Raw genomic sequence first — 27006 nt, forward strand, 5'->3', positions numbered from 1 at the left:
TGCGAACATGTTTTCATTTTTCTTGGTTATTTACCTTGAAACAGAAATGCTGGGTCACAGAATAAATGTATGGTTAACATTATGTAGAAACTGACAAATTGTTTTCCAAGGTGATAGTACAATTTTACACACTCAACAAGGTATGAGAGTTTTGGTTACTCCATGTCCTCAAACTTGGTGCTGCCAGTCTTTTTAATTTTCATCATTTTTTTAAAGCAAAATATGGAACTCTTCACAACTTTGTGTGTCATCCTTATCTCCTCTGTCTCATTCCAATTCCAGTTCATACGCTGCGAAAGCAAGCACTCACTGTGGTTTTAATATGCACTTCCCTGATGACTAAAGGTGTTGAGCATCTTTTCATGTGCTAACTGGTTATTCATATATACACATACACATATTATGTGAATATATATGAATAGTTTATATGTATATATACCCACATTTGTGTATATACACTGTTCAAGTTTTTGGATTGGTTCCAAAGCCAATGATACATTAGAGAACAATCTGAGCAATGTGAATTTCATATTTATTTTTATAAATACTGTCCACCAAAAATAATACTTGAATAAAGAAACTGCACCCAGCTAAACCGAGCTACAAAATACACAAAACACACACACTTCCGCAATGCGCCCGCCTCCTCGATTCCCGTTACAAGCTACACTCATTCACATTTGATGTTACAGTCTGGTTTGAGACAACTTTCCTTCCACCACTTCACAATAACTGACAAGCTGCAAACCTTTCCAATGCTCATTTTTACAAGCAAACTTCCAGTTTTTTAAATATAACATGCCATATTTGTTGTATTTATGTACTTACCCATTTAACATATGTAAAACTGTGTTTTTATTAGATTCCTATCTTTTTTGTCACTAGTAAAGTTTTCAGTTTTGTGCCCTTAATGAATTGTCCCCTTAAGTCCTGTGATTTTTTAACGGGATATTGTTTCTTACGAACACATTTTGCAGTAGAGTAAAACTGCCTGTAGAAGTGGTGGGAGTAGACACCCTTACCTTTTTCCTGATCTTAGAGTGAAACATTAAGTAAGCCATCATTTAGCATGATTTTAGCTATAGGCTTTTCATATTTACTGTGTCAAATCAAGGAAATTCCCTTCTATTCTTAAATTTGCTAAGTGTTTTGAGAACAAATGGGTACTGAATTTCGTCAAAAGCTGTATGATTTTTCTAATTTTGTTTGTAAATGTGCTGAATTACATGGATTCATTGATATCTGAAAGCTAAATCACCCTTGTATTCCTGGGATAATATCAACACAGTCGTGGTATATTGTCCTTTTCCTGTATTGCTAGACTCAGTTTTTTAGCATTTTCTTGAGAGTTTTTGCATTTATGTTCATGAGGGATATTGGTCTGTATTTTTTTTTTTTCTTTTAATATCCATTACACATTCTGGTATCAGTTACTCTGGCCTGTTAAACAAACTGGGAAACAGTCCCTCCCCTTCTATTTTCTGAAAAAAGTCTGTAAAGATTGATACTATTTATTCCTTAAATATGTGATAGAATTCACCAACAAAACTTCATGAATTTTAATTTATGAGAAAGTTTTTAAATTACAAATCTAACTTCTATATACGTTTAGGGGCTATTCATATCTGCTATTTATTGGGTCATTTTTGGTAAATTGTATTTTCACTGAGTATGTCAATTTATCACATTTGTTGGCACAAAGTTGTTGATTATTTTTCTCATTATCTTTTTATTTATTTTTTTAATTTACATCCAAGTTAGTTAGCATATAGTGCAACAATGATTTCAGGAGTAGCTTCCTTAATGCCCCTTATCCATTTAGCCCACCCCTCCACAACCCCTCCAGTAACCTGTTTGTTCTTCATATTTAAGAGTCTCTTATGTTTTGTCCCCTTTCCTGTTTTTATATTATTTTTTGCTTCCCTTCCCTTATGTTCATCTGTTTTGTATCTTAAAGTCCTCATATGAGTGAAGTCATATGATATTTGTCTTACTCTGACTAATTTTGCTTAGCATAATACCCTCTAGTTTCATCCACATAGTTGGAAATGGCAAGATTTCATTCTTTTTGATTGCCGAGTAATACTTCATTGTATACATATACCACATCTTTATCCATTCATCCATCAATGGACATTTGGGCTCTTTCCATACTTTGGCTATTGTTGATAGTCTCACTATCCTTTTAATGGCTATAGGATCTGTAGCCATATTCCATTTTTCATTCCTGGTATCAGTGTAAATTGTGTTTTCCTACTACAGAAAGTTTTTAAATCCCCCTAAGCATGGTTTTATATGAAGCTCACAAATTTTAATTATGTTGTGTTTCCATTATCATTTGGTTTGAAATATTTTTAAATTTCCCTTGTGATTTCTTCTGGAATCAACTTCCATTTAGCGGAACACAGAATACCACTTTTGGTATTCTTCACTCCTGTCTATAGCTTCTTTCAGTGCTTTAAGATGTCACTGCATTGCATTTTGATTTCTCATAAGACATCATCCATCATTCATCATCACTCATTGTTCCTTTTATGTCATGTTTCTTTTTTTTTTTTGTAGCAGCTTTCAAGATTTTCTATATATTATTGGCTTTTAGTAGTTTGATTATGATATGCCTAGGTATGCTTTTCTACATATTTACTTGCTTAGAATTTCCTGAGCCTCTTCCAATATATAGAATGTTTTCTCCCTCAATTATAAAAAAAATCACTAACCACTATTTCTTTTTATAAATTGAGAATTTAGATAATATCTGTTTAAAATTCACCATTTAAAAAAATACATTTCAGTAGTTTTTAGTATATTCACAAAGTTGTACAACAATCACTACTATCAAATTATGTTAACTCCAGAAAGAAACCTCATATTTATAAGCAGTCACAGTAATTTACTTTCTTTCTCTATAGATTTTGCACATTCTGGACATTTCATATAAATGAATCCCAATGTGTATACAACATGCAGCCTTTTGTGTCCTCCTTTCACTCAGCATGACATTTTAAAGTTCATCTATGCCATAGCATATATCAATACTTCTTCCTTTCCATGACTAAATTATAAAAGTTGACCCTTGAACAATGAGTGGTTAGAAGTACCAACCCACACCCTCCCTGTGCAGTTGAAAATCTGCACATAACTTCTGACTGCCCCGAAATTTTAACTACTAATAACCTGAATGGAAGCTTTACCAATAACATAAACAGTGAATCACCTATGTTGTATATTTTTTATACACTGTACTTTATAATAAAGTAAGCTAGAGAATAGAAAATAATAAGGAAAAGAAAATATATTTACAATAGTGTAAACACTGTACTACGTTTATTAAAAAAAAAAAAAAACCTGCATGTAAGTGGGCCCACGCAGTTCAAATTCACGTTGTTCAAGGGTCACCTATATTCTATTGTATGGCTATGCATTTTGTTTATTCATTCATCAGTTGATGAGCACTGTGTTACTTCCATTTTTTGGCTATTATGGCTAATGTTGCTATGAACATCCATGTACAAGTTCTTCGGTGGACATATGTTTTCAATTGGGGTATATAACTGGCTTATGTACTATTTATATATCTATTATATAACTATAGTATATAACTATTACTGGAATTGGTGGGTCATATGCCAAGTCTCTCATTTGAGGAACCACTAGACTGTTCTCCAAAGCAGCCACATCATTTTACACTAGTAACAGTAACATGTAACATATGAGAATACCAATTAATCCACATTCTAACACCTGTTATTATCCAAATTTTAGATTATAATTATCTTAGCAGGTTAAAGGGATAATTCAATGGTGTCTTTCTCTGCCCTTCTTTGATAACCATTCTGAGCATCATTTCACGTGCTTGCTGGCCATTTATATATCTTTGGAGAAATGTCCACTCAAATACTTTGTCCAGGTATTTTGTTGTTTTTTTACTTTGGTCATTTTTAATTGGGTTATTTACTTTTTTATTATTGAATCTAGGAGTTCTTTATGTATTCTAGACACTAGACTCTTCTTCAATAAGATGATTTTGCAAATATTTTCTCTTACGGGTTTTTTACTTCCTTTGAAGCACAAAGGTTTTCATTTTGATCAAGTCCAATTAACCTGTTTTTTCTTCCTTTGATTTCAGTGTTATACCTAAGAAATGACTGCCTAATCCAATGTCATAAAATTTATTTTTTTTTCTAAAAATTTTATAATTTTAGTTCTTACGTTTAGGTCTCTGATCCATTTCAACTTTTTTTTTATAGAGTCACTTTCATTCTCTTACATGTGGGTATCCAGTTTGCCAGCACAATCTGTTGAAAATCTATTCTTTCCCTCACTGAACTGCCTTGGCACCCATATAGAAAATCAACTGCCCCCAAATGTATGTTTTAGTCTTGACTCTCACTTCTACTCCATTGATTTATGTTTGTCCTTAGGCCAATACTATGGTGTTTAGGTTACTGTAGTTTTGTAATAAAGAAATGGGAGTCTAATCAGGGCACCTAGGTATCTAAGCCAGTCAGCCATTCAACTCTTGATCTGGCCTCAGGTCACGATCTCAGTCAGGCCATGCATCAGGCTCTGTGCTCACAGTGCGGAGACTGCTTGGGATTCTCTCTCTCCCTCTCTCTGCCTCTCACCTGCTTACACAAACACATTCATACATGCGACTCTCTCAAAATAAATAAATAAATAAACATTAAAAAACAGTTAAGGGGAGCCCAGATGGCTCAGTTGGTTAAGCATCAGACTTTGGCTCAGGTCATGATCTCATAGTTCATGAGTTCAAGCCCTGCACTGATCTTTGCTGTAAGCATAGAGCCCGCTTCAGGTCTTCTGTCTCCTCTCTGCCCCTTCTGTCTTCTCTCTCTCTCTCTGCCCCTCTTCTGCTCATGTTCTCTCTCTCTCTCTCAAAAATAAACATTAAGAAAAAAAATTTTAATGGGAATCTAATCATTATTTCTTAAAAACATCTTTCTGAATCCTTCCTTCCTTCCTCTCCTCCTAGGACTCTAAGTACATATATACGAGATATGTGAGACTGCTTGATATTATCTAAGAGGTCATCAGGACTCTGTCTCCCCCTCTACCAGTACTGATTTTCTTCTCTCGTTTCTTCATATTGGATACTATCTACGGGTCTGACTGTGAGTTCACAGAACCCTTCCTGTGTAATCTCCAATTCACTATAAGCCCATCCAGTAAATTTTTCATTTCAGATACTGTTCTTTACAGTTCTATAATTTTGTAATCTTATTTTAAATCATTCAGTTAATAGTTGCTTTAATTCATTTTTCCTAATTCCAAATGTGTGTTATCTCTGTGTCAGTTTCTATCTATAGCATTTTCTCCCTTGATATGGTTTAAATTTTCCTGTTTGCATGTGTTACGAGTAATTGGTTGTATGCTCAACACTATAAATATGGTGTGAGTTTTCTAGATTATATTATCTTTCTTGGTGAGTACTATTCTGCCTGGTGCCTCTCTCTGTGATCCCAAGAAGGCCTAATTTTAGGCCTTATTAGAGCAGATCCAGAGCAATCCTTACCCTTTAATAGAAATGGCCACCTTTTTTCTGTAAAAGGCTAGACAGTAGAATATTAGACTTGTGGGCCATACAGTGTCTATAGCAGTGCTCAACTTTGCCCTTGTAGCCCAAAAGTAATATGTAAATGAATTAGCATTGATGGCTGCATTTTAAAACAAATTTAGAGTCACTAGAATTTATATTCCATACAATTTTCAAGTTTCACAAAATACAATCCTCACATCATTTTTTTCAGCCACTAAAAAATATAAAAACCATTCTTAGTCCACAAGGCATGGGAAAACAATCAGTAGGCTACATTTAGCACAGACCATATGCTAATCTTGCTCTGAGACACAGTTCTTACTCCTACAGAATGGTCTTTCTGGTCTCAGATAAATGCTTAGTTATGTTATCTAGGTATCTCTCTGAATGAGCTGGAATCCAACTTCTCCAGGTATAATGGGACCTGTCCCAATCTAACAAGCATTCTCTACTTGGCCTTGAGGAATACTGCCTATGCATGTGTAGCCCAACTCTCAATACAGGACTCTTGGGAAACTCACACCCTTTCTTCTCCGATACCCTGCTTAGCAAATTCCAGATGCTTCAGTGGGCCAGAAAGCCAATTTCTGCATCCTTAACTCAGCAGGACTTCCCTGCTTTACTTGAGTTTCACTCCCCCTGACAGTCAGGAAACTGCCCTAAAGCATAGAGATGGGCTAAATGTGGTGCTCACCTTGTTTGTTCTTTCTCTCTAATGTCCAGTGCCTGAAAAGAGCTCTACTTCATATATTTTGTCCAGTTTTATAGCTGTTTATGGCTGGAGGAAAAATCCAATCCAATTACTCTGTCATAGCTGAAAAGCAGATGTTAACCTCAATAAATATTTGATGAATAAATCAATGACTAAACAAACCATATTTTATATAAAGTTTTAAGTATACATGACCCTCCATCATCTCTACCTCCTTCACACCTTTCTGTAATCCCTTCCCCTACACTGTAGGGGAAGAGTCCCCAAAACTTTTATTCGCATTTAACCAGAAGAATATGGCAAAGGCTACGGGATCTTATTCCTACGATTAAGTCATGCTATATAAAATTCCAGTCTTGGAGTGCCTGGGTTGAGCATCGGACTTTGGCTCAGGTTATGATCTCACGGTCCGTGGGTTCAAGCCCTGTGCCAGGCTCTGTGCTCACACCTCAGAGCCTGGGGCATGCTTTGGATTCTGCTTTCGATCTGCTTTGGATCCCTCTATCTCTGCCCATCCCCCACACGCTCTGTCTCTGTCTCTCTCTCTCTCTCTTTCTCTCTCTCTCAAAAATAAACATTTAAAAATTTTAAACTACAATCTTGCTAAAAGGCTAGCTTTAGAGGCTTCCTGTTGACTCGATGAAGTCAGCTGCCATACCAGGAAAGTCCACATGGCAAGGAACTTAAAGCAGCCTGTAGATGCTCAGTGCAGCCTCTAACACAAGAAAGAGCCCTCCGTCTTACAATCACAAGGAAATAAAATCTGCCAGCAACATGAGTGAGCCTGGAAGAAGATTTTCAGTCTCCAGGCAAGAATGTAGCTCAGCCAACAACATGATTACAGTGAGACTCTATGAAGAAGACCCCCAGAAACTAAGGATAATAAATTTTTGTTGTTTTAAACTGCTACATTTGTGGTGATCTATTTATACAGCAACAAATAACAAATATGGCACACTATTGATAGATACTATAAAACCACCACCAGTATTTAGAGCTGGCAAGTACATGCAGCAGAGGTATGAGAATGACTGTGACGTACACTCCAGAACAAGGAGGGCTACCTCAGACTCATGTCTTTAACATACAACGAAGAATCAGAGACATACTAAATTACCTCAGGGAGACACAGGGGCTCTTGGCCTAGCAGGAAAGGATCTGCCCATAAGAAAAACGGAGTCAGGCACTCATACAAATATATTTAAAGAACAGTCAGAACCCATGGTAATGACTTTTAAGCACTGTAGGAAAGATAGAGAATACTTTGATCCAAAAATTTAATTTTGTCTAGTCACATTCATTCAGCAATGTTTTGCACATAAGCATTTATCTTAATGCAGACCCTCTTTTACCTAGCAAATGTGAGCCATTACTCCTAATAATCACTGTCAAAATTCAAAGTTAAAATTTGTACTCTTACCAAAACCAAATAATACCAATTTTGCACCATGCTATCAGGACAGAAAGAAAGAAAAGCACCAAGTTATTGTTGATTTTGTTTACTCACCACACTCTTACTTAGGGTATGCAATAGAACTGGGCATTTTAAAGAGACCACTATCTTCACCTGATGTTACTGTATTTTTGAATCATGTTACAAATTTCTCTTTTTAAAAATTTCACACACTGTAAGCAACTTTTTAATTATACTGCAGCTTACAAACAGTATGCCTATAGGACTAGTGAAAATTTCAAAAGAAAAAAAACCATAGAGAAAGAAAACTAAAGCAAAGGTAGCAAAATGTTACAACTGGCAAATCTAGGTAAAAAAAATATGTGGATGTTCACTGGACAACTCTCAACTTTTCCAACACACATTTAAATTTTTTTAAATAAATAAGTGAAGAAGAGAAATAATTTTCTCAATAAGCTAATGAAGTTTAGGGATCAAATATGTCCTCAAAGCTAATTAGAAAAACCTGAAGAAGTTACCATTTTCATTCTTGTTTTGTTAAATGGAGAGAGAAAGCAAAGTAAATATCCAGATCTATGTTTTAAAGCAGTTAACATTTTACAACTATGTAATATTTCTCTCTCAGAATTCCAAAAATAATATAAAAATTTCTAAAAACATTAATTTTATGAATCATCCTTACAAACTTTTGGTTCTTTACACAATATTATTAACTTTTAGATCTGCATTCTTCTCCAAACTCTTGCTATTCAACATGTGGTCTTCTGGACCAATAGTATTGTATTACCTGTGAATTTGTTAAAAGTATAAAACCTCAACAGCCAAATGTAGAAGCAGCCCAAGTGTCCATATCAATAGGTGAATGATAAAGAAGGACTGGTGCGTGCATACACACACGTACATGCGCACACACACACACACACACACAATGGTATATTATTCAGCCATAAAAAGAATGATATCTCGCCATTGTCAACAACATGGATAGAGCTAGAGAGTATAATGTTAACTGAAATAAGTCAGTCAGAGAAAGATGTATCATATGACTTCACTCGTGTGGAATTTATGAAACAAAATAAACAAGAAAAGAGAGAGGGAGAGAGAGAGAGAGAGAAACCAACAAACAGATTTAACTATAGAGAACAAACTGATGGTTACCAGACAGGAGGTAGGTGAGAGGATGGGGAAAAGAGGGGATTAAAGAGTACACTTATCATTATGAGAAAGATAAATAAAAATGTATATATTCATAGCTTCAATATCATCGATGACCCATAGTCCTTACAGTAAGGCAAGGATTATTAAGTTCATCTGTTCATAGTGATGGCAGGATAACTAAGATTAGTATAACAGCTGGTAGAATAGTTCCACCTGTTTCTACCTCTTGTATGTCTACTGTACTTATTATGTGAGTTAGCTTAACTGTTAACATCAATGAAGTAAGGCAAATCACTAAGGAGATAATCAGGAGAACAATTATTAATGTATGCTCGTGAGGTGTAAATGTTGTACAATAGGTGATGCTGCACCTTGGAAACCTAGCCAGAATGGATATGTCATCAAGATATGAAGTGTCTGAGGGGCGCCTGGGTGGCTCAGTGTCCATTAAGTGTCTGACTCTTGATTTTGGCTCAGGTCATGTTCTCACGGAGATCAAGCCCCAGATCGAGCCACACTGAAAGAGGGCTCACACTAACAGTGTGGGGCCTGCCTGGGAGCCCCTCTCTCCCTTCCTCTCTCTATGCTCCTCCCCCAGGCACACTTTATCTCAAAATAAATAAACTTAAAAAACTAAAAAAAGATATAAAGTGTTTGAACCGACAAATTCAATTGGACAAAGTTATAAAATTTTTACTACTACCTCAGTCATTGAGAAAGACATGGAGTTATGACATTGATTTGATGCCAGTTGGAGCAGATTTGATTCCTTCCTTTCTTATTTTATATTTATGTAAGAAGATCTTCAAATGTATGATATGGGGGGCATCCATGTAGTCATGTGAGATAAGTAGCTATTAATTCTACTACTGATGCAAATTCCTCTCAAGTTAAGAAAACAGTATCACTGTTGTTAATGAAATGAATGAACCTATGGATGAGGTAGTATCAAATTGTATACACATCTGGATAATCAGAGGTAGCTGGTGGCCTTCCTGAAAAGTCAAGAAAGTGTGGTAGGAATAAAGTTATATTAACACCTACAAATACAGTTGCAAAACAAATTTTTGCTCAGGTTGAGTTCAATGTACAGCCTGAAAATAATGGGAGTCGGTGAACAAATCCTCCTATAATGGCAAATAATGCTTTTATTGATAAGATGGAATAAGATTATGCTACTACATAATACGTATCATGAAGAACAGGGCCCAAGGATCACTTAGCTAGAGTTAAATCCTGCTAGGTCTCTTACTGTAAATAAGCAAATAAAACAAGGCTCATAGTATGGCTGGTGATCATTTAATATTTCCTCCATGGAGGGCTGTTTGTCAACTAAATACTTTTACTCTTGTAGGAATGGCAATCATTATGGTAGCTAATATAAAATACACTCATGTGTCAACATCTATGCTGACTGTGAAGTTATGATGAACTCATGCAATAAAGTCTAAAAACCCAATGGAAAAAAATTTAATTAAAAAATAAAAAAAACAGAACCTCTGCCCTCAGCCCAAACCTACAGAATCAGAATCAAAATCTGCACCTTAACAAGGCACACAAGGAATCTGTATGCACATTATAGTTTAAAGAGCACTGCTCTAGACGTTAAAACTCATTTACTATGAACATTATATATCTACTCAAATGACAAGCATCCAAGTCAGTTTTTAAAAAGAAGAGAAAATACCTGAAAGCTTTTTAAAAGATTTTCCCCCCAAGAAATTCAGTCTGAACTACAAAATGATCCAATGTGTGTATGTGGCTAGGCAGACAGGGTCCCTTGGAGAGTTTATTATTGCATAAAACCTAATCAAAAACAGTATCTTTGAAAGCAACTGCAAAAGAAATAAATTGCAAGCTGTCTGGTTAAAATACAGACACCATTTGGCATACTCAATGCAATACTGTAAGAGATAAAATATATTCACATCAACTGACAAAGTTACTATTTGATAAATTCAATCTGCTGATAAATTATTACTTAGAAACTAAAAACAAAACAAAACAAAACCGTGCTCCCTCACTCTGAAAGCCCTGCACTTCTACCTGAAAATGTAATGATTACTCAATTTCACTGTAATCAATCAAAAGCCCTAAAGTAATACAACAGAAATGGGCCACATCAATCAGTATACACCATCAATTAAACACTCAGGAATAACTTCTGAGGAAAGCTAAGTTTGATAACCCTAAATAAAGGGAAGTTAATTTACAGAAAGAAATCTGGGCAATAATTTTCTTCCAATACAGTCCAGGGGCAGAAAGTGTATGAAGGCAGCTACAAGAAACACGTTGGTAGTCTGAACAAATTTAAAACATCCTCCATAATTTCCTTATTAGCTCTAAGAGTCCACTTTTTTTTTTATTTCTCTAATAAATTTCTGATCTGGGAAGAAAATGTGTGACATATTAAAGACCTCAAAGAGCAATTCATTTAAAAATACCAAGAATATACCATTACATGTAGCAAAAAAATCATTTTTTTTGTGAAAAATAACTATTTTCCAGAACAAGAACAATAAAAACTTAGGGAGAATAGGGGCACTGTTTTTACAATTTTACAAATATCTTTAATGTGTGGCTTAGTAGAAAACAGACGAATTATCTTATTTGTTTCTATATTCAATATTCTACAATGTCATTTTAGCTAATTTATATAAATATAAAGGCTTATAAAAATATGTAGTTGGAAAAAGGAGTAGCATTTTAACAGCCTTTTCAGACTTATGGAGGGTTTTTTTTTTGATACTACACCAAATTTAGTAAGTGCAGTTTATTATAACATTAATGTGGAATCTGAAAACATATCAATAAACATTTTGATCTCGAAAAAATCCCTAATTCTGACCCTGCATTTTGAATAGATCTTTTTCACAATCATTATTTTGTAACATCATGCATTGACCATTTGGGAAATATTTGTTTACTGAATTAGTGTAGATCTTCTCCAAACGCTGACATATTTCTTACACAAAATTTCTTGAAAATCAGATTTGTTAAAATGATCACCAATCTCACCAGAAAATTGTTTTAAGAATAATAAAGATGTTGGGCTCGTGGTAGCAGACATGTTTTCCAAAATTCCAATTTTCACTTAGAAGTTCATGTTATCACCGGCAACAAATATTGTCAGTTGCTGTCCTTGCAATGAGAGATTCACTTCATTTATTTTAAGAAGCTGTCTTATAAATACCCAAGTCGGAATAACCACACTCTATCAGTCACTGTTTCAAATAAAAAATGGTGTTTCATGAAAAAAGTGACTTGTTCAGCCTGCCCTCAAACAAGGCACAAGTGCTTTTCCTTAAGACAACCATCATTTTTGACATACAGCAGAAGTGCTTTATATACATACACTCTCCATTTCATCACAAAACAGATTGAAAAGGCATGTAGTTAATAATAATCAATAATTTGTAATGCTTCATCCAGAATAGTCTTAACTGAAAACTGCTATTCTTTCTACGGCGAGTGCGTGGCAGTGAGGAACAACCACTTGCACAGTGTGGTGTATGTACTCCTCTGCTTTGTGCTATGATGCCAACAGCTTTACCCACCATCTCTTTTGCAGGTGAGTACAAATGTAAACACAGAGGAAAGGCCAAATAGCATCTTAGTATTATTACAGATAATATTAATAAGATGTAATAATTATGTAATCTATTTGATTATAACATAGATTATTATTACATCTTATTAACATTACATATTATTATTATTATTATTACATAGGGTACCCCTATGGGTCCACAGACTGCTTTGAGAACCATTACACTAAAACAATCATAACAGTTTAAAGCCTTTCCTAACATTATTACAATGGACTGAATGTTTTGAATGTCTTTGGGCCATTCAGTCATGTATCCCAAGTTTGTAGAAAAGTGCTTGGCTGGCACACAGCAGCAGGTTTCTGATATTTGCTAAATAAATAAATAAATGTGTAGCTGTGATATATTTTAACCTAGATTTCAAAGTCACAGAGTGACTCTCACCCATGCAAATAATTTAATTATGGGAATTATTTTTCAACATAATAGGAAAGACTGACATGTTAGGCAATACGGAACCTCATTATGTTTGGAGTTGTTTTATCTTCAGACCATTCTAAACTTAAAATATTAGATATACAGGCAGTCTTTGCTTTTCATGGTACCATATTAACTGAAAGTCAAGCATTTCAGAACCATATCGTCACTCTGTACGGTCCTGTGGTAATAAAATCTGTGGTAACATGGTACTGTGCAAAGTACATTAGTGCAAATGATAGGGAAATAAATGCCAAAGACCCACAAACTCAATTTTAGTAAAATGAAAAGGAAAGCATCTTAGGAAGAAGGGGTGAGCAGCCTTTTGGCAGTGACTCTCAATGAGTGTCCCTTATAGGAAACAAATTTGATATTTAAAATGACTTTTCAAACTCTTATGATACCTCCCTCCTACAATCCATCACCCTCTGAGAATCACTACCTAATGATTAATTAATAGAGGTATTTCAATCCTTCAATAGTATTTGTGAATTGCTTGGGGTGCAGGGGCTGAAAAATCAAGGTGGTTAAGAGGGAACAAGAGACCATATTATAAAATACTGGGACAAAATGAAGTTACAATACAACTGGACTGGTCTTAAAGTCTACAAGAATTTTCTCAAAACACACTCAGATCATGTCTTTGGACTTCTGTCTCCTCACCCTTCTCACAAATCAATCAAAATAGCCTTAGAGTTACTCAATGGTGTTAATTAAGCTGTTTCCCCCTCCTCACTCCCATGCCTGTAGAGTCAGGATTTTGTTCTTCTTATTTGAGATTTTTATAATGAATATAAATATTCCAAAATATTTCAAATGTTAAACATAGTGCATTCAGTTCCAACAAATGGGCATTTATACATTTCATGTTTACACGGATCTGCCAAGAGTTATGAATAAACTGAAACCTAAATGGTTGAATACTAGTGGCAGCTCAGGCATTAAAAAGTTGTCATTGGAGAAGCAATAAACCACTTCACTTAAAAAAAATTCTATTCAGAAGTCTGCTTACTAAATACCACAAGTGGGATAAATGGGAAATACTACTTGAACTATACCTTAAAATGCACTGTGATGTTCCAAGGAAGAGCTGAACTTGATGCAAGAAGATCAAATAACAAACCAATTGGATAATGCCTAAAAATGAAAGAGTACATTTTAAGAAAGAATATTTTAAAGTTATAATTGCAACTCTAAAATAAACTTCAGCACATATTGTAAAACCAAATATCAGGGGGCTTTAACCACAAATCACAGGAAGATAAGGATTAACAGTGCTTTGCCTAAGCTAATATGGTATTATTGCCAAGTACTAGTTCTTCTAACCATTTCATTCCCCAATGAAGCCTCAATATACATAATGGGATTGTGCTAAAGCATCTTTTATCAGCCACGACCACTGTTACATCATAGTACTGTAGTACCTGATTATCATCCCAGTGTCCAGTTTTTTAAAGTTTATTTAAATTTATTTTTAAAACAAATTAAAATTGGAAAATTTTAAGAACTAAGAAGAGCACCTAAGAAAGCATACAATCATCCATTTTTGGTTTTTACTAAAGCATATAAAGTTCCAGTCTCCTATTTATGCATACATATCTAAATATAGATTAGGCTTATCCTTTACATTATACTATAACCTGCTTTTTTCATTTAGCATCATGTCAACATTTTCCAAAGTCACTGAATATTTTTCTGCAACCTCAAACTAAAGTTTTTTAAAAAACAAATTCTATGGGGTGCCTGGGTGGCTCAGTCAGTTAAACTGACCGGCTCAGGTCATGATCTCACAGCTCGAAGGATCGTGAGTTCGAGCCCCATGTCAGGCTCTGTGCTAACAGCTTACAGCCTGGAGCCCATTTCCAATTCTGAGTGTGTGTCTCTCTCTCTCTGCCTCTCCCCTGCTCTCATTCTCTCCCTCTCTCAAAAATAAACACTTAAAAAATTTTAATAAAAAAATAAATTCTGGACTTCTTAAATAAGAGAACATTTCCTAATAACCATCACTCACAGTGAGGCAAATTACTTAGCAATAAATAAAAAGTTAATAATACAAACTTAACATTTTGACAAATAAATTTTAGTTTTAAAATCATCCTTTTAAAGAAAGAATCTAATGTGGCTTAAATAACAGAAGTAAATAATACTTCCAAAAAAGGTAAAAAGAAGACTAGTTGATGTCCTGTACAATTCTGTTCTTTTATGTCACTGAGTTATTCCTAGATTTAAAAGCTGAAAAATTTGGAAATATATCTAATTCCTCTCAAAATGGGTGACCCAATACATTGCCTAACCAAGACTGAAATATTAACTAATACTAGTTATGTTTCCTTATCTCTATATAACATAATTGTGGAAAAGTCATCAATAACTAGAGATCATATATTTACTTAGAAATAATTTAGAATGAATGCCCTGCTAGTAAAATAAAAGTGGGTAGTTTTAGTCACATATGTATTGTATCTCTTAATAATACCTCAAACCTCTCTATTTGAAAGTTAGCATCTAATACAAATCTTTCATAACCAAATATGAATACTGAAGGAAATTCTGGATTACCTAAATAACAGAATGTTTGCTTCAGAAACCAGGGAAAAAAAGACTTGGCTTGCCAAAATTTAAAATAAAAATAATAATTTAAAAAATAAAAATATTGCTTTATAGGAAAGTTACAGATTCTATCCAATTCTCATCCCACTCTCAACTTCTTAAATTGTACAAGCTCTATATAATGCCTTGCATTTTTACAAAACAGACCTCTCTTAGTTCTATTCCAGGAATTCTATTTCATCATATTAGGAATTATTTCATTATTCACCAATTATTCCCAACTATGCTTGAAAAAAAAAGACTAAAATAGTAGCAATTTGGAAGAATAATGGCATGCCTAGAAGGATGATACAATAATGCATCCTTCCATTTTCTCACTGTTTCACCTAGAATATCATATTTCGAGAACGTATAAAATAAGAATCTAGACCACCTCTGCTTTAAGTATCATTAACACAGCTGAAAATTCAAAAATGTCTCATTTTCCATATACAGTGTGAAAGAGGAAAAATTGACAAGGAAAGATGTTATGCAATTATTAGTTGTATCAGAAGATTTTACAGAGACAGCAATACTTTAGACTTTAGACTGTAAAAATTGATCATTTAAGTGAAATCTCAGATTCTGAGTCATTACATGATATTCTAGGTGAATTTTACAGAATTCAAAAACCAACGAATGAAAGACATATATATATGTTATTCAAGTTAGTTAACATATGGTGTAGTGCTGGTTTTAGGAGAATTTAGTGATACATCACTTACATATAACATTCATCCCAGCAAGTGCCCCCTTAATGCCCATCCTCCCCCCACCCACCTCCCCTCCAGCAACCCTCAGTTTGCTCTCTGTATTTAAGAGGTTCTTCCAGTTTGCCTCCCTCTCTGTTTTTATCTTATTTTATTTTTCTTTTCCTTCTCCTACGTTCTCTGTTTTTGAACAATGTATTTCTAAAGACATGGCATTCTTACCCAATTAGTCATTCAACAGCAAGAATTCCATTATACAATATTTTATGACAAGAATCTGGACCATTTTGCTAAAAAGGTATGTGATAGCATTTTTTCATCTTTATGCCATTTATGCACTACAATTTATGATAGTAAGCAGGTAAGAGCTAAAGGCCGATTTGTACTAAAGACGACAGGAAGGAATTATATGACCTAGACATGAAAAAGTATTGATCATTCTAATTTTGTTTACTACTGTAAACAAAAATTTTACAACAAAATCATGATCTGTCAAATGTTTTAACAACTTTAAGCATTGCTGTTAAGGAGCAGAAGAGCCAGAAATCACAATAAGCCAGAACCTCTTAGAGGTCTATTTGCATGATAACAAATGAGTAGTTAGTTGCATTCAGAAGACACTGCCCATTTCCAGTGTCAGTACCCTCAAAACCAGGAAAATATGGAGTGAAAATCCGAATTTGTTGTATTTACATGCTTTTTAAAATTTCTAATAAAGTTGTCATTCACTATTCCTTTATTATTCTCTAAATTATTTATAAAATGACTTAAATATATATATGTATATATATATTTTAAGTTTACTGCCCTCAGATGGTAAATGAGGACTCTTTATCCTGATAAAGTAATATTAGGATGAAACTTAAATATTATGGTTCCTAATACTTACATTTAAATATAAATATATGTAAAGTATTCTAAATGTAATAGCTAATAACTATCCTATAATATTCTTTAAAAATAAAACTGTACCAAAAAAACTATTTACTTCCTTCTACTGTCAACTCAACATGTACAGCTTATATGACACTCAAAGCAGATGTTTATGTCAGAATGATTTTGATGCGAGGATACTAACTCTAAACAAATATACTATCTGAATTAACTGGTTCCAAACTGCTTACTTCTGATGAGTTTATTAATATGCAAGAAAATCTGTAACAGAAAACAGAACTGGCAAAAATTAAAGTACTGAACTTCTCTTACACTATAATCTGATTTACATCAAGGGTTTCAAAAGTACTAATTTGTACAACTCCTCTAAACAGATATTCTACATAGTTTTGTCAGGGGGCTCCTAACCCACAACATAGAAACCACATAAGCCATAACTATAAGTAAATCATAATGTAGCCATTTATCTGTTATGTTGCTACTCCTACCAATCTAACCTAAGTTTAATAGAAAAGGAAGTGGTGAGGATATGAACCTGGAATATATCCCAGAAGAGAGCCCAACTAGTAAAGGTTCCATCTACTGCTCCATAAAAACTGACTGCACCAAAAGTTAGTGTTGGGTCTATTTTTCACATTTTATTCATTTTCTTTCTCTTCCTTAAATTGCTCTAGTCTTTTCTAAATTCAATTTCTCAAAATGAGTAATATTTTCATTATTCTTTGCATAAGCTGTTTCTTCTTTACCCTTTCATTACTGCTAAAATACATACACATATACTGGCCACATGTATAGCAATAACGGATATGTTCCTAAGTCAGCCAGGGTACTCACAGTAGTCTCAACATCTGCAGTCAGATAACAAAGCAGTATTCTAACATCAGCAATGAAAGAAAGTTTACCCATATACGAGAGAGCTGTCTTCCTACTCCATTTCACGGAAATAAATGCAACCTGTTCATAAGTATGTTATAGTGATTCACTGGAAACAGGATTACATTTCATTGAGTAAAAAGGGCACAACTCAAATGTATACCAAAGTAACTTAATGATTACGACAAATTTTGTCCTGCTTTATCTATGGAACAAACAACTGTAGACTAGCATTGTGTTTCACAGCTTTCTAAACCTATACCTATGCATGAAAAATTACAAAAATAACCAAGGGGACACTAAATGTCTAGAATGCTAAGTAAACCACATTTCAAACTTCAAGTTTACAGAATAATTTATATAATTTTAGAAATTCACAACCTAAGAAAAATGACTATTCATAAGAGAGAAGAGCCTACATGGTGTTTATGATTAAGATGTTACTTTGTTAAAATTTACTTCTGAAACCACATAGATATAGTATTAAATTCAGGGTCATTCTGCTTATGTCTATGTTTAACATCAAAATAAGTATTTGCCACTTTTTTTTTTAAATTCAAAAGGTAGATTTCAACTTCTTTCAACAATAAGTCCTGAAAATAAGTCAGTTTACATAAGATAATAATAATAATAAAAAAGAAAAACTTTTTTCCTAAAATTTATCCTAAAGGCCTAAGATCTAACCAATATTAGGATATACAAACAAAGTATTCTTTTGAAGGACCAGGAACTGTTCTCTTAAAATAAATCTAATATAACAGTAACAAATACAATCTTTGGACGCTTGATTTATGGTAAAAAGAAACTTCATCTTTTAAAATGCAATGTTAGAGCACCCTCTGCTGACTAATCAATTCAAATCACTCTAAAAAAAAGATGCTTACATTTGAGTTAGATCTGTACTTTCCACCTGGCATGTAATTTTTAAAACAAAGGACTGTAGAGGATAAAACACTAATCAAATAAAGACCTCTCGGATTCTCTCTATAAATCAACTATATACTAAGTATTCATTATGTGTATGTTTGCACGTATAGGAGGATTAGGAGGAACTTAACAGAGGACCATGGGGGAGAAGAAGGGGAAAATAGTGGGGAAGAGAGAGGAAGGCAAACTGTGAGAGACTCTTGAAAACCGAGAACAAACTGAGGGCAGATGGGAGTGGGCGGGGAGGGGAAGAGGGGTGCGGAGCATGGAGGAGGGCACTTGCGGAGATGAGCACTGGGTGTTATATGGAAACCAACTTGACAATAAACTATTTAAAAATAAAATAAGATAAAATAAAAATGTTACCCCAACAACAAAAAAACTACTAATCTATATTATTAACACCTCTAACAGTGATAATGATCCTGATGATAGGTAAAGGTCCCTTTTCATGAAATGAATATTCTATATCAAATATGATATCAATAATATTATATTAAAATATTTTGAAACAATAAATAAATCTTTCTACTCTAATACGGACAAATAACATATGAAATGCAAAGAGAACATACAGAATTGAATAAAAACAACTAGCAAATAGTATCAGCAGGTGTGGTGGCGAAAAGAGCCCTGAACTGAGAACTCAAAATCTGATCCTACTCACTCATTTGAGCAAGTTATTTTATTTATTGGAGCCTCATTTTTTCAACAAAAAGAAGAGAATGATTTAGATTCATTCATGCACTGAAAAACATTTACTTAGTACCTCTTATGTACTGCTGCTGAAGGTACAAAGCCCATACTCAAGTATCTTGTCCAGATATTTAAACAATACTACCAATAAATATGAATAGGACATCTAGAATAAGAACGAATATCAATTTATGCTCTTCCTTCCTTCTTTTATGAATTATCTAAACTAGTGTTCGATTTTTTTCTCACTTGAATTTATTTAAAACTCCAAATAATCAGGTATAAGAAAGATGTTATCATCCTACTCAAATACACGTTCTTCTACTTTAAGACACTTGTATGATCTCTAAAGTCCAAGTCCTACAAAACTTCAGTGGTAGCTGCTTCCCTACATGATTATCCAATCATATGAAGCCCACTGCTTAACTGCTAGATAGATAGTGATAGCCTATGACTCCATAACACCGAAGATGGCTCCATTAACACAGAAGAAACTTGCTATAGTTGGGAGCAAAAAGAGAAAAGATCAAGACTTAGTCCAGAGGTCCTAGATTACATTCATGCCTCTGGAAGCTATTCCTTCCTCAAATACACAGAGTACCTAACAATATGGTAGTTAGTCCCCCTTATCCATAGGGGATACATTCTGAGACTGCCCCAGCAGGTGCCTGAGACCGCAGATAGTACCAAACTCCACACATACTACACTTTCTCCTACATGTACCCATGATAACGTTTTATTTATAAATTAGGCACAGTAAGGGATTAACAACAACTTATAATAGAACAATTACGTTAAGTTATAATAAAAATTATGTGAATGTGGTCTGTCATAATATCGTATTGTACTGTACTCACCATTTTTCTTGTGATGATGTGAGATGATAAAATGTCTACCTGATGAGATGAAGTGAGGTGAATGACATACACATTATGGCACAGTGTTAGGCTACTACTGATAACCTTCTGACAATACGTCAGAGGAGGATCACCTGCTTCCAGACAGCGGCTGTCGGAGGGTAAATGAAACTACAGAAGCAGAACCGCAGGATAAAGGGGGACTACCGCACTAAAGGAAGAGTTTTACCAAAAGCCATTAAATACAATGAGCTTATAGCAAGACATATAACTGTTAGAGTGACATCATGCCTTATAAATAGTTAACACCCCAAAACCTAAAATAAAGATATGTGACCACAGTTACTTTCATGTAAGCTCTCTAAAAGGAAAATAATTTTAATTTTACTCTTTAATAAAAGACTTTCAAAAGGGATAAATACTGACAAAGTAAGGACATGATATATTTAAGCCAAAATCATTAGTCCATAGTAACAGGAAGAAATGGGTCCAAACATTATTTACTGATACAGAATACAAATGCATAGAATACAAATCCTATCAAATACAAAAATAACCACCGTACAGTATGGATTAAAAAGCAGCTGAAGGATGATGACTAAGCAATCATTTACTTATAAAAGTTAAATTGAGGTTTCCTATCATTTCCAGAGTTTCTCAATTGGGGGCGGTTTTGCACCCCTATGCCCTGGGACATTTGGCAACATTTTTTATAATCACAACTAGAGGGAATATAGCACTGATAGGCAGAGGTCAAGGCCGCTGCTAAAAATCCTGCAATGTATAGGATACCCCTCCCACAACAAAAAATTATCTAGGTCAAAATGTCAACAGGGCCATTGTTGAGAAGCCCTACTTTACAATGATAAAATTGAAAAACCTAGTGTCATTCACATGGACTCTTACAATAATGTGTATGTAACTAATACACATAAAGCAATAATAACTTCAATATCCAACTATAATACAGATAGAACTTCCAAGAATATAGATACATCCTATTGCTACTCACCCACAATCTTTCCCCCTCCTTCCTTTCCCTCTACTCTCCTGATCCTTGTTCCTCTTATACTTCTTTTAATCCACCTTCCCATTCCAAAACCTCCAATTCTTCTGAGAAATAAAAAGAAACAGAAAACACTGACTTATCTATGCTGCCTGAGGTCTAGAACTAGTCAAGAGTCATAATGAGTCTGATATATGACTATGAAGCTCATCAGTACAGTTTTTACTAAAAAAAAAATGAATGCTGTAAAGAACTCTGTCATCTTTTCCCAGAACTGCCTCAAAAAGTTGGAGACGTACCCATAACCCAATACAAAATCCCCTTGTATGTTTCTAAACCATTATGAAAAATCTACTCACTCATGGGGATTCATCAACACAAGCTAAGTTCCAAAAGTTCACTCCTTATTTCTAAGTAATGCTTTTATTTATATCAACTGTACTTATTAAACATCTGCTAGCTTCCTTTTTCATAAGTCTCTTTTAAAACTCTTTGTTTTAATACTCTCAGATTCAGAATACAAGTTCACTTTTAACCTATTTATATTTTTCATATTTCCTTTAAATCTTGACTCAGTTTATATCTGAGTTGAAAATTCAACTACATTCATATGGCAGCATTTCAATACCTATATCCCAGCATACCTTGAACCATTTTTTTATATGCTCCTCTCTGTTGTTTCTCCAGTTTCATTAAATATTTTTGGAAGCACAATTTACAAAACTCCCTACAGTAACAGAGGAAGTACAAAATACATCACCTGTATATTGATAAGCCCAGATTTAGGATTTATTTTCAATATGTTTCTTCAGAGTGATATAATATCAAAATTATTTTTCACATAAAAATGAAATCAATATATTTTAAATACTAAACCAAGGCTAGATAAAATGTGCCTATTGGCACAGTGATCAACTAAATGTGGCAATCAGTTGGAAAGATGCCATTTTAGGTAATCATGTGCATATAAAGATCTATTATAAAAACTTTGGAGATAGAACCAAAAGTGAATAGTCATAGAGTGACTTATTCATAGGGGAGTCTTAAATATATCTGAAAATTTTTTTAAAAACCTCATAATCAAATATACTATTATTATGCTATAGAAAAATCTATTGTTGAAAGTATATACAAATGTGTCCGTCTCCCATGCATCCAATAGAAGGCAGAAATACTTTCAATAAAATATTTGAATAAAATGCACTAAATTATATAAGCTAGACTAGTGATTTATTTATTTATATAACTTTTTCAAAATTGCTTGAGGGCACTATACCTTCTTAAAGCTAGCATACACTCAATGCTTAATAATGCAGAAAAATTCACTCACCATTTCAGTGGTGTGCCTTCATATTCAAACCATATCTCACTAATGTCTTCTTGTCTCATAACCTTCTGAAAGTGCTTTTTCACTTTGTCAGTTACCAACGTCAAATAACTTACTCTTGGCAAAAGCAACTGAAATGAAAATTTGTAAAACCGTATTTATTTACTATTTTTAAAAAACATATATACACTAAATAGGTTTTTGAATCTTAAGGAAAAACAGCCATGTTTTTTGCATTATTTTGAATATTCCACACAAAGTCAACTGCTTTTTATAGCAAACCCTTTATAGGCTAAAGGTTAATACATTTTAAAATTTCTTGTCATTACTTAAAGTACAGCTTATAGCATAAGTACCTAGAATAAACAACACAGACCTACACACAATCTTTCTGTAATACTTTCCTCCAAATAAAAATACAATGTAATCAGAGGTCATGCTATTTAGGATACTTATTACTTTTATTAAATTTAACTTAAAAATTAATATGATTCATCTGAGTTAATTAAACTGTTCTGAGAAGATAATCAACTCAGTCCTAATGTACATCTTGACTTATCAATCAGGACTTCTCAACTGGTCTATCATGTTTTGGGAATCTACTGTGTATTAGGTTAGTCGCAATGAAGAAAAACAGCAAGACAAAGATATAATCTGTCCTCTTCTATATGAGGCTAAAATAAAGGCCAAAAAAATTCATAAAAAGGACTTAACAAAAATACTTCATTGCAGCAACAGAGATGCCTTTAAAGGTCAAACAGAAGGTTCATTTAATGAACAAGAGGGGCCCACTATGATGCCATGAATAAAAGGATGGCACAATGAGAAACAGTATTTGAGGAATATTCTAGCAGTGTGTACATAAAAGACAGAAAGAAGATGAGATTATAGACTGGAAATCTGTTAAGAAAACATCACATGAGGGATGGGCATGAAGGAATGGAAAAGTGAGAAACATCTGGAAATCAGTCAGAACAGATTTTGGTTATTATTAATCAAGAAATTGAAGGAGAAAAATAAGTTAAAGATGACTATTGACCTACACATTTAAATCTTTCAATTTTTTTTTAAGGTTTCTATTATTTTTGAGAGAGAGAGACACAGAGAGAGCAATCAGGGGATGGGCAGAGAGAGAGAGGGAGACGGAATCTGAAGCAGGCTCCAAGTTCTGAGCTGTCAGCAGAGCCCGATGCAGGGTGCCCATGAGACCATGACCTGAGCCAAAGTCCAACACTTAACCAACTGAGCCACCCAGGCATCTCTAGATCTTTAAAGTGCAGTAAGACAGAAGCTTAAGCTGTAATGCTTAAGAGACTGGTGATCCTGCCACCGGTCTATCAACTCCTTCAATCCTGTCTTCCTGGAGCCTGGGGCTACTTGGACTTTGGAGAAAGAAAAGTCTGGGGGGGAATCTTGGGTTAGGTAAACCCTCAGCATAGCTATAATGGCCATCACTGTTTTTTCTCCACCAAAGATACCCAGAAAAAAAAACATGAGAATATTTAAGAAAATTGGTTAGAATTTTTGTAATACACAAGAGGATACAAGGAGGAAACTGGCAAAAATTCACGTTTTTCCCTCCTTTGCAATAGATATTCTAGCCATTTCTTACTTTCTAAGTTTCTGTCTTTTGCTGGTAAAATTGTTTTGTCATTCTCTTCAGCTGCTTTTGAGAGGCTAATCCTGTAGCATTTTGCATGCAGTTTATTCAGTTATGTCTTTTGGGGGTGCCCAGGTGGCTCAGTTAAGCATCTGACTCTAAATTTCAGGTAAGGTCATGATCTCATCTTACCTTACCATTCATGAGATATGGAGCCTGCTTAGATTCTCTCTCTTCCTCTTCCCCTCCCCTGCTTATGAGCACATGTACACTCTCTCTCAAAAAAATAGATAGATAGATAGATAGATAGATAGATAGAGTGAAAAAGTTGTCTTTTGTTCAGTAAATCAAGTAGAACTACTGGGCTGGGGAATATAGACAAAGAGAAATACTGTGGGTTTGGGAACTAATATTTAATCACAGAAAATCAAGATAACAGGCCCCAACTCTTTAAGAGACTATGACAGTGGTCCTAGGGACAACAGGTACGGGGGTGGGAGGTAGCTGTCATGCTCCAGTATGGAATAGGAGGTACTTATTAATACTAGAAATAAGCTTTCGAATACCAATGTCAATTCAACAAAATGTTAAATTCCTCTTTTATAAAGAAACAACTAGAATGTAGATTAGGGAAGAAAAGAAAAAGGAAATGAATACAGTATATAAGAAAAACCACTAGTTGTTTTACAGGAAATTATCACCTCTACTTTATATGCAGTTTAAATAACTTGCCAAAATCATATCCTATTAAAGAAACAGCAAAGAAAAGATTCAGTAAAATCAGAAATGACAGAATCAAATACAAATGTAATATGGGCATCTCAAAGAAATTAAAACAGCATGATAAACTAGCCATTTTTTAAATAAATAAATACAGAATTGACCCTTGAACACTGTGGGAGTTAGAGGCACCAACCCCTACACAGTTCAAAATCCATGTCTCTTTTGTCTCCCCAAAAACTTAACTACTAATAGTGTTACCCTTGACTTACCAATAACAGTCAATTAACAGACATTTTGTATGTTATATGCATTATATATACATATATACTGTAGTCTTACAATAAAGCTAAGAAAATGTTGATAAGAAAATCACGAGGAAAAGAAAATACATTTACAATACTGAACTGTAAAAAAAAAAAAAATCAACATATAAATAGACCTACACAATTCAAAACTGTGTTAAGAATCAACTGTAATCTACTAGTCTAATACATTCTATACTAGTAAGTTCAAAACTTTTACTTTTTTTAAAAAATATTTTATTTATTTCTGAGAGAGAGAGAGAGAGAGACAGCATGAGCAGGGGAGGGTCAGAGAGAAAGGGGGAGACACAGAATCTGAATACAGGCTTCAGGCTCTGAGCTAGCTGTCAGCACAGAGCCCAACGCGGGGCTCGAACCCACGAACCATGAGATCATGACCTGAGCTGAAGTCGAACGCTTAACCAACTAAGCCACCCAGGCGCCCCGAGTTCAAAACTTTTAATTTAAAATGTCTGTTGGGCATTAATAGTAATCTATTCTATAGAGAATATTAACCTATGAAGATTATAAGAAAAGAAAACACATCAGGACTAATGAGCACAGATATCAGGTCCTGATTCGGGGGTGTCATACCACCTGCCTAGAGTTCAAAGTTAATGAAAAATTCACAAATGATTTTCATGAAATTAAATCTTATTTACAATAAAGAATGAGGAACATTAGAATGTAAGCTCCATTAAGACAGGGATTTTTGTTTTGTTCACTGCTACATTCCAAATGCTCAAAATAGTACCTGCTTTATACAGTAGGCACACATATATATATTTGCTGAAGAAATCACAGATCCCAAAGGTTAAGTAACAAAAAGACAAAAATGATAATAAAGAATTCTCACTCTTAAGACAAAATCTATGCGGAAATGTACTTGGAATCTTCTAAATTGGCCTGTGGGAGTAATCTGTAACTAATATAAATATCTACAGTGGCACTAAAAAATGACACTAAGATTTGGAATGACTAAATTAGAGTAAGTATAGATACAAGTTATCTGGTAAATATTTAAGTAAGTAAAAATGAAGAGGTGCCTGGGTGATTCAGTCAGTAAAGAGTCCAACTTTAGCTCAGGTCATGATCTAACAGTTCATGGGTTTGAGCCCCATGTCAGGCTCTGTGCTGATAGCTCAGAGACTGGAGCCTGCTTCAGATTCTGTGCCTCCCTCTCTCTCTCTATCCTACCCTACTCGTGCTCTATCTCTCTATCAAAAATAAACATTTAAGAAAATGAAGAAAAAAAATAACAGTAAAATAACATCTTGTCTTCTATACCCAGATTGTACTACTCACTGATTTTCTTAGGTGTATTTCATTGGTTTACTTTTTTTTTAAATTGTGGTAAAATATATCTTGCATTTTAGCCATTTTTAAGTGTATCATTTGTTGGTATCAAATACATTCACACTGTTGTGCAACCATCACCACTATCCGTCTTCAGAATTTTTCATCATCTCAAACTCAAATTCTGTACCAGTTAAACAGTAACTCCCCTATCCTCTTCCCCAGGCCCTTGGTAATCACTTTCCTAACTTGTTTCTTTGAATTGGACTATTCTAGGTACCATGCATAAGTGGAACCATAAAATATTTGTCCTTTTGCATCTGGCTTATTTCACTTTGA

The 27006-nt window shown here is 34.2% G+C and overlaps 1 protein-coding gene across 2 annotated transcripts in view; it reads right to left on the reverse strand.

The window, feature by feature from the left end:
• The window catches only part of ATG5 (autophagy related 5), a 133674-nt gene that overhangs the window by 88241 nt on the left and 18427 nt on the right, over positions 1-27006 (reverse strand). Inside the window, exons 3-4 of one of the 2 annotated variants that reach the window (XM_039237442.1) lie at positions 22750-22877; positions 13925-14003 (exon numbers count right to left, since the gene is read on the reverse strand). In XM_039237442.1, the coding sequence (XP_039093373.1) occupies positions 13925-14003; positions 22750-22877 (207 nt within the window). The remainder of the gene's footprint in view (positions 1-13924; positions 14004-22749; positions 22878-27006) is intronic. The other variant, XM_039237443.1, reaches the window with a different exon arrangement.

Source organism: Hyaena hyaena, unplaced genomic scaffold (assembly GCF_003009895.1).
Source record: "Hyaena hyaena isolate Hyena2069 unplaced genomic scaffold, ASM300989v1 scaffold_123, whole genome shotgun sequence".
NCBI classification, from domain to species: Eukaryota; Metazoa; Chordata; class Mammalia; order Carnivora; family Hyaenidae; genus Hyaena; species Hyaena hyaena.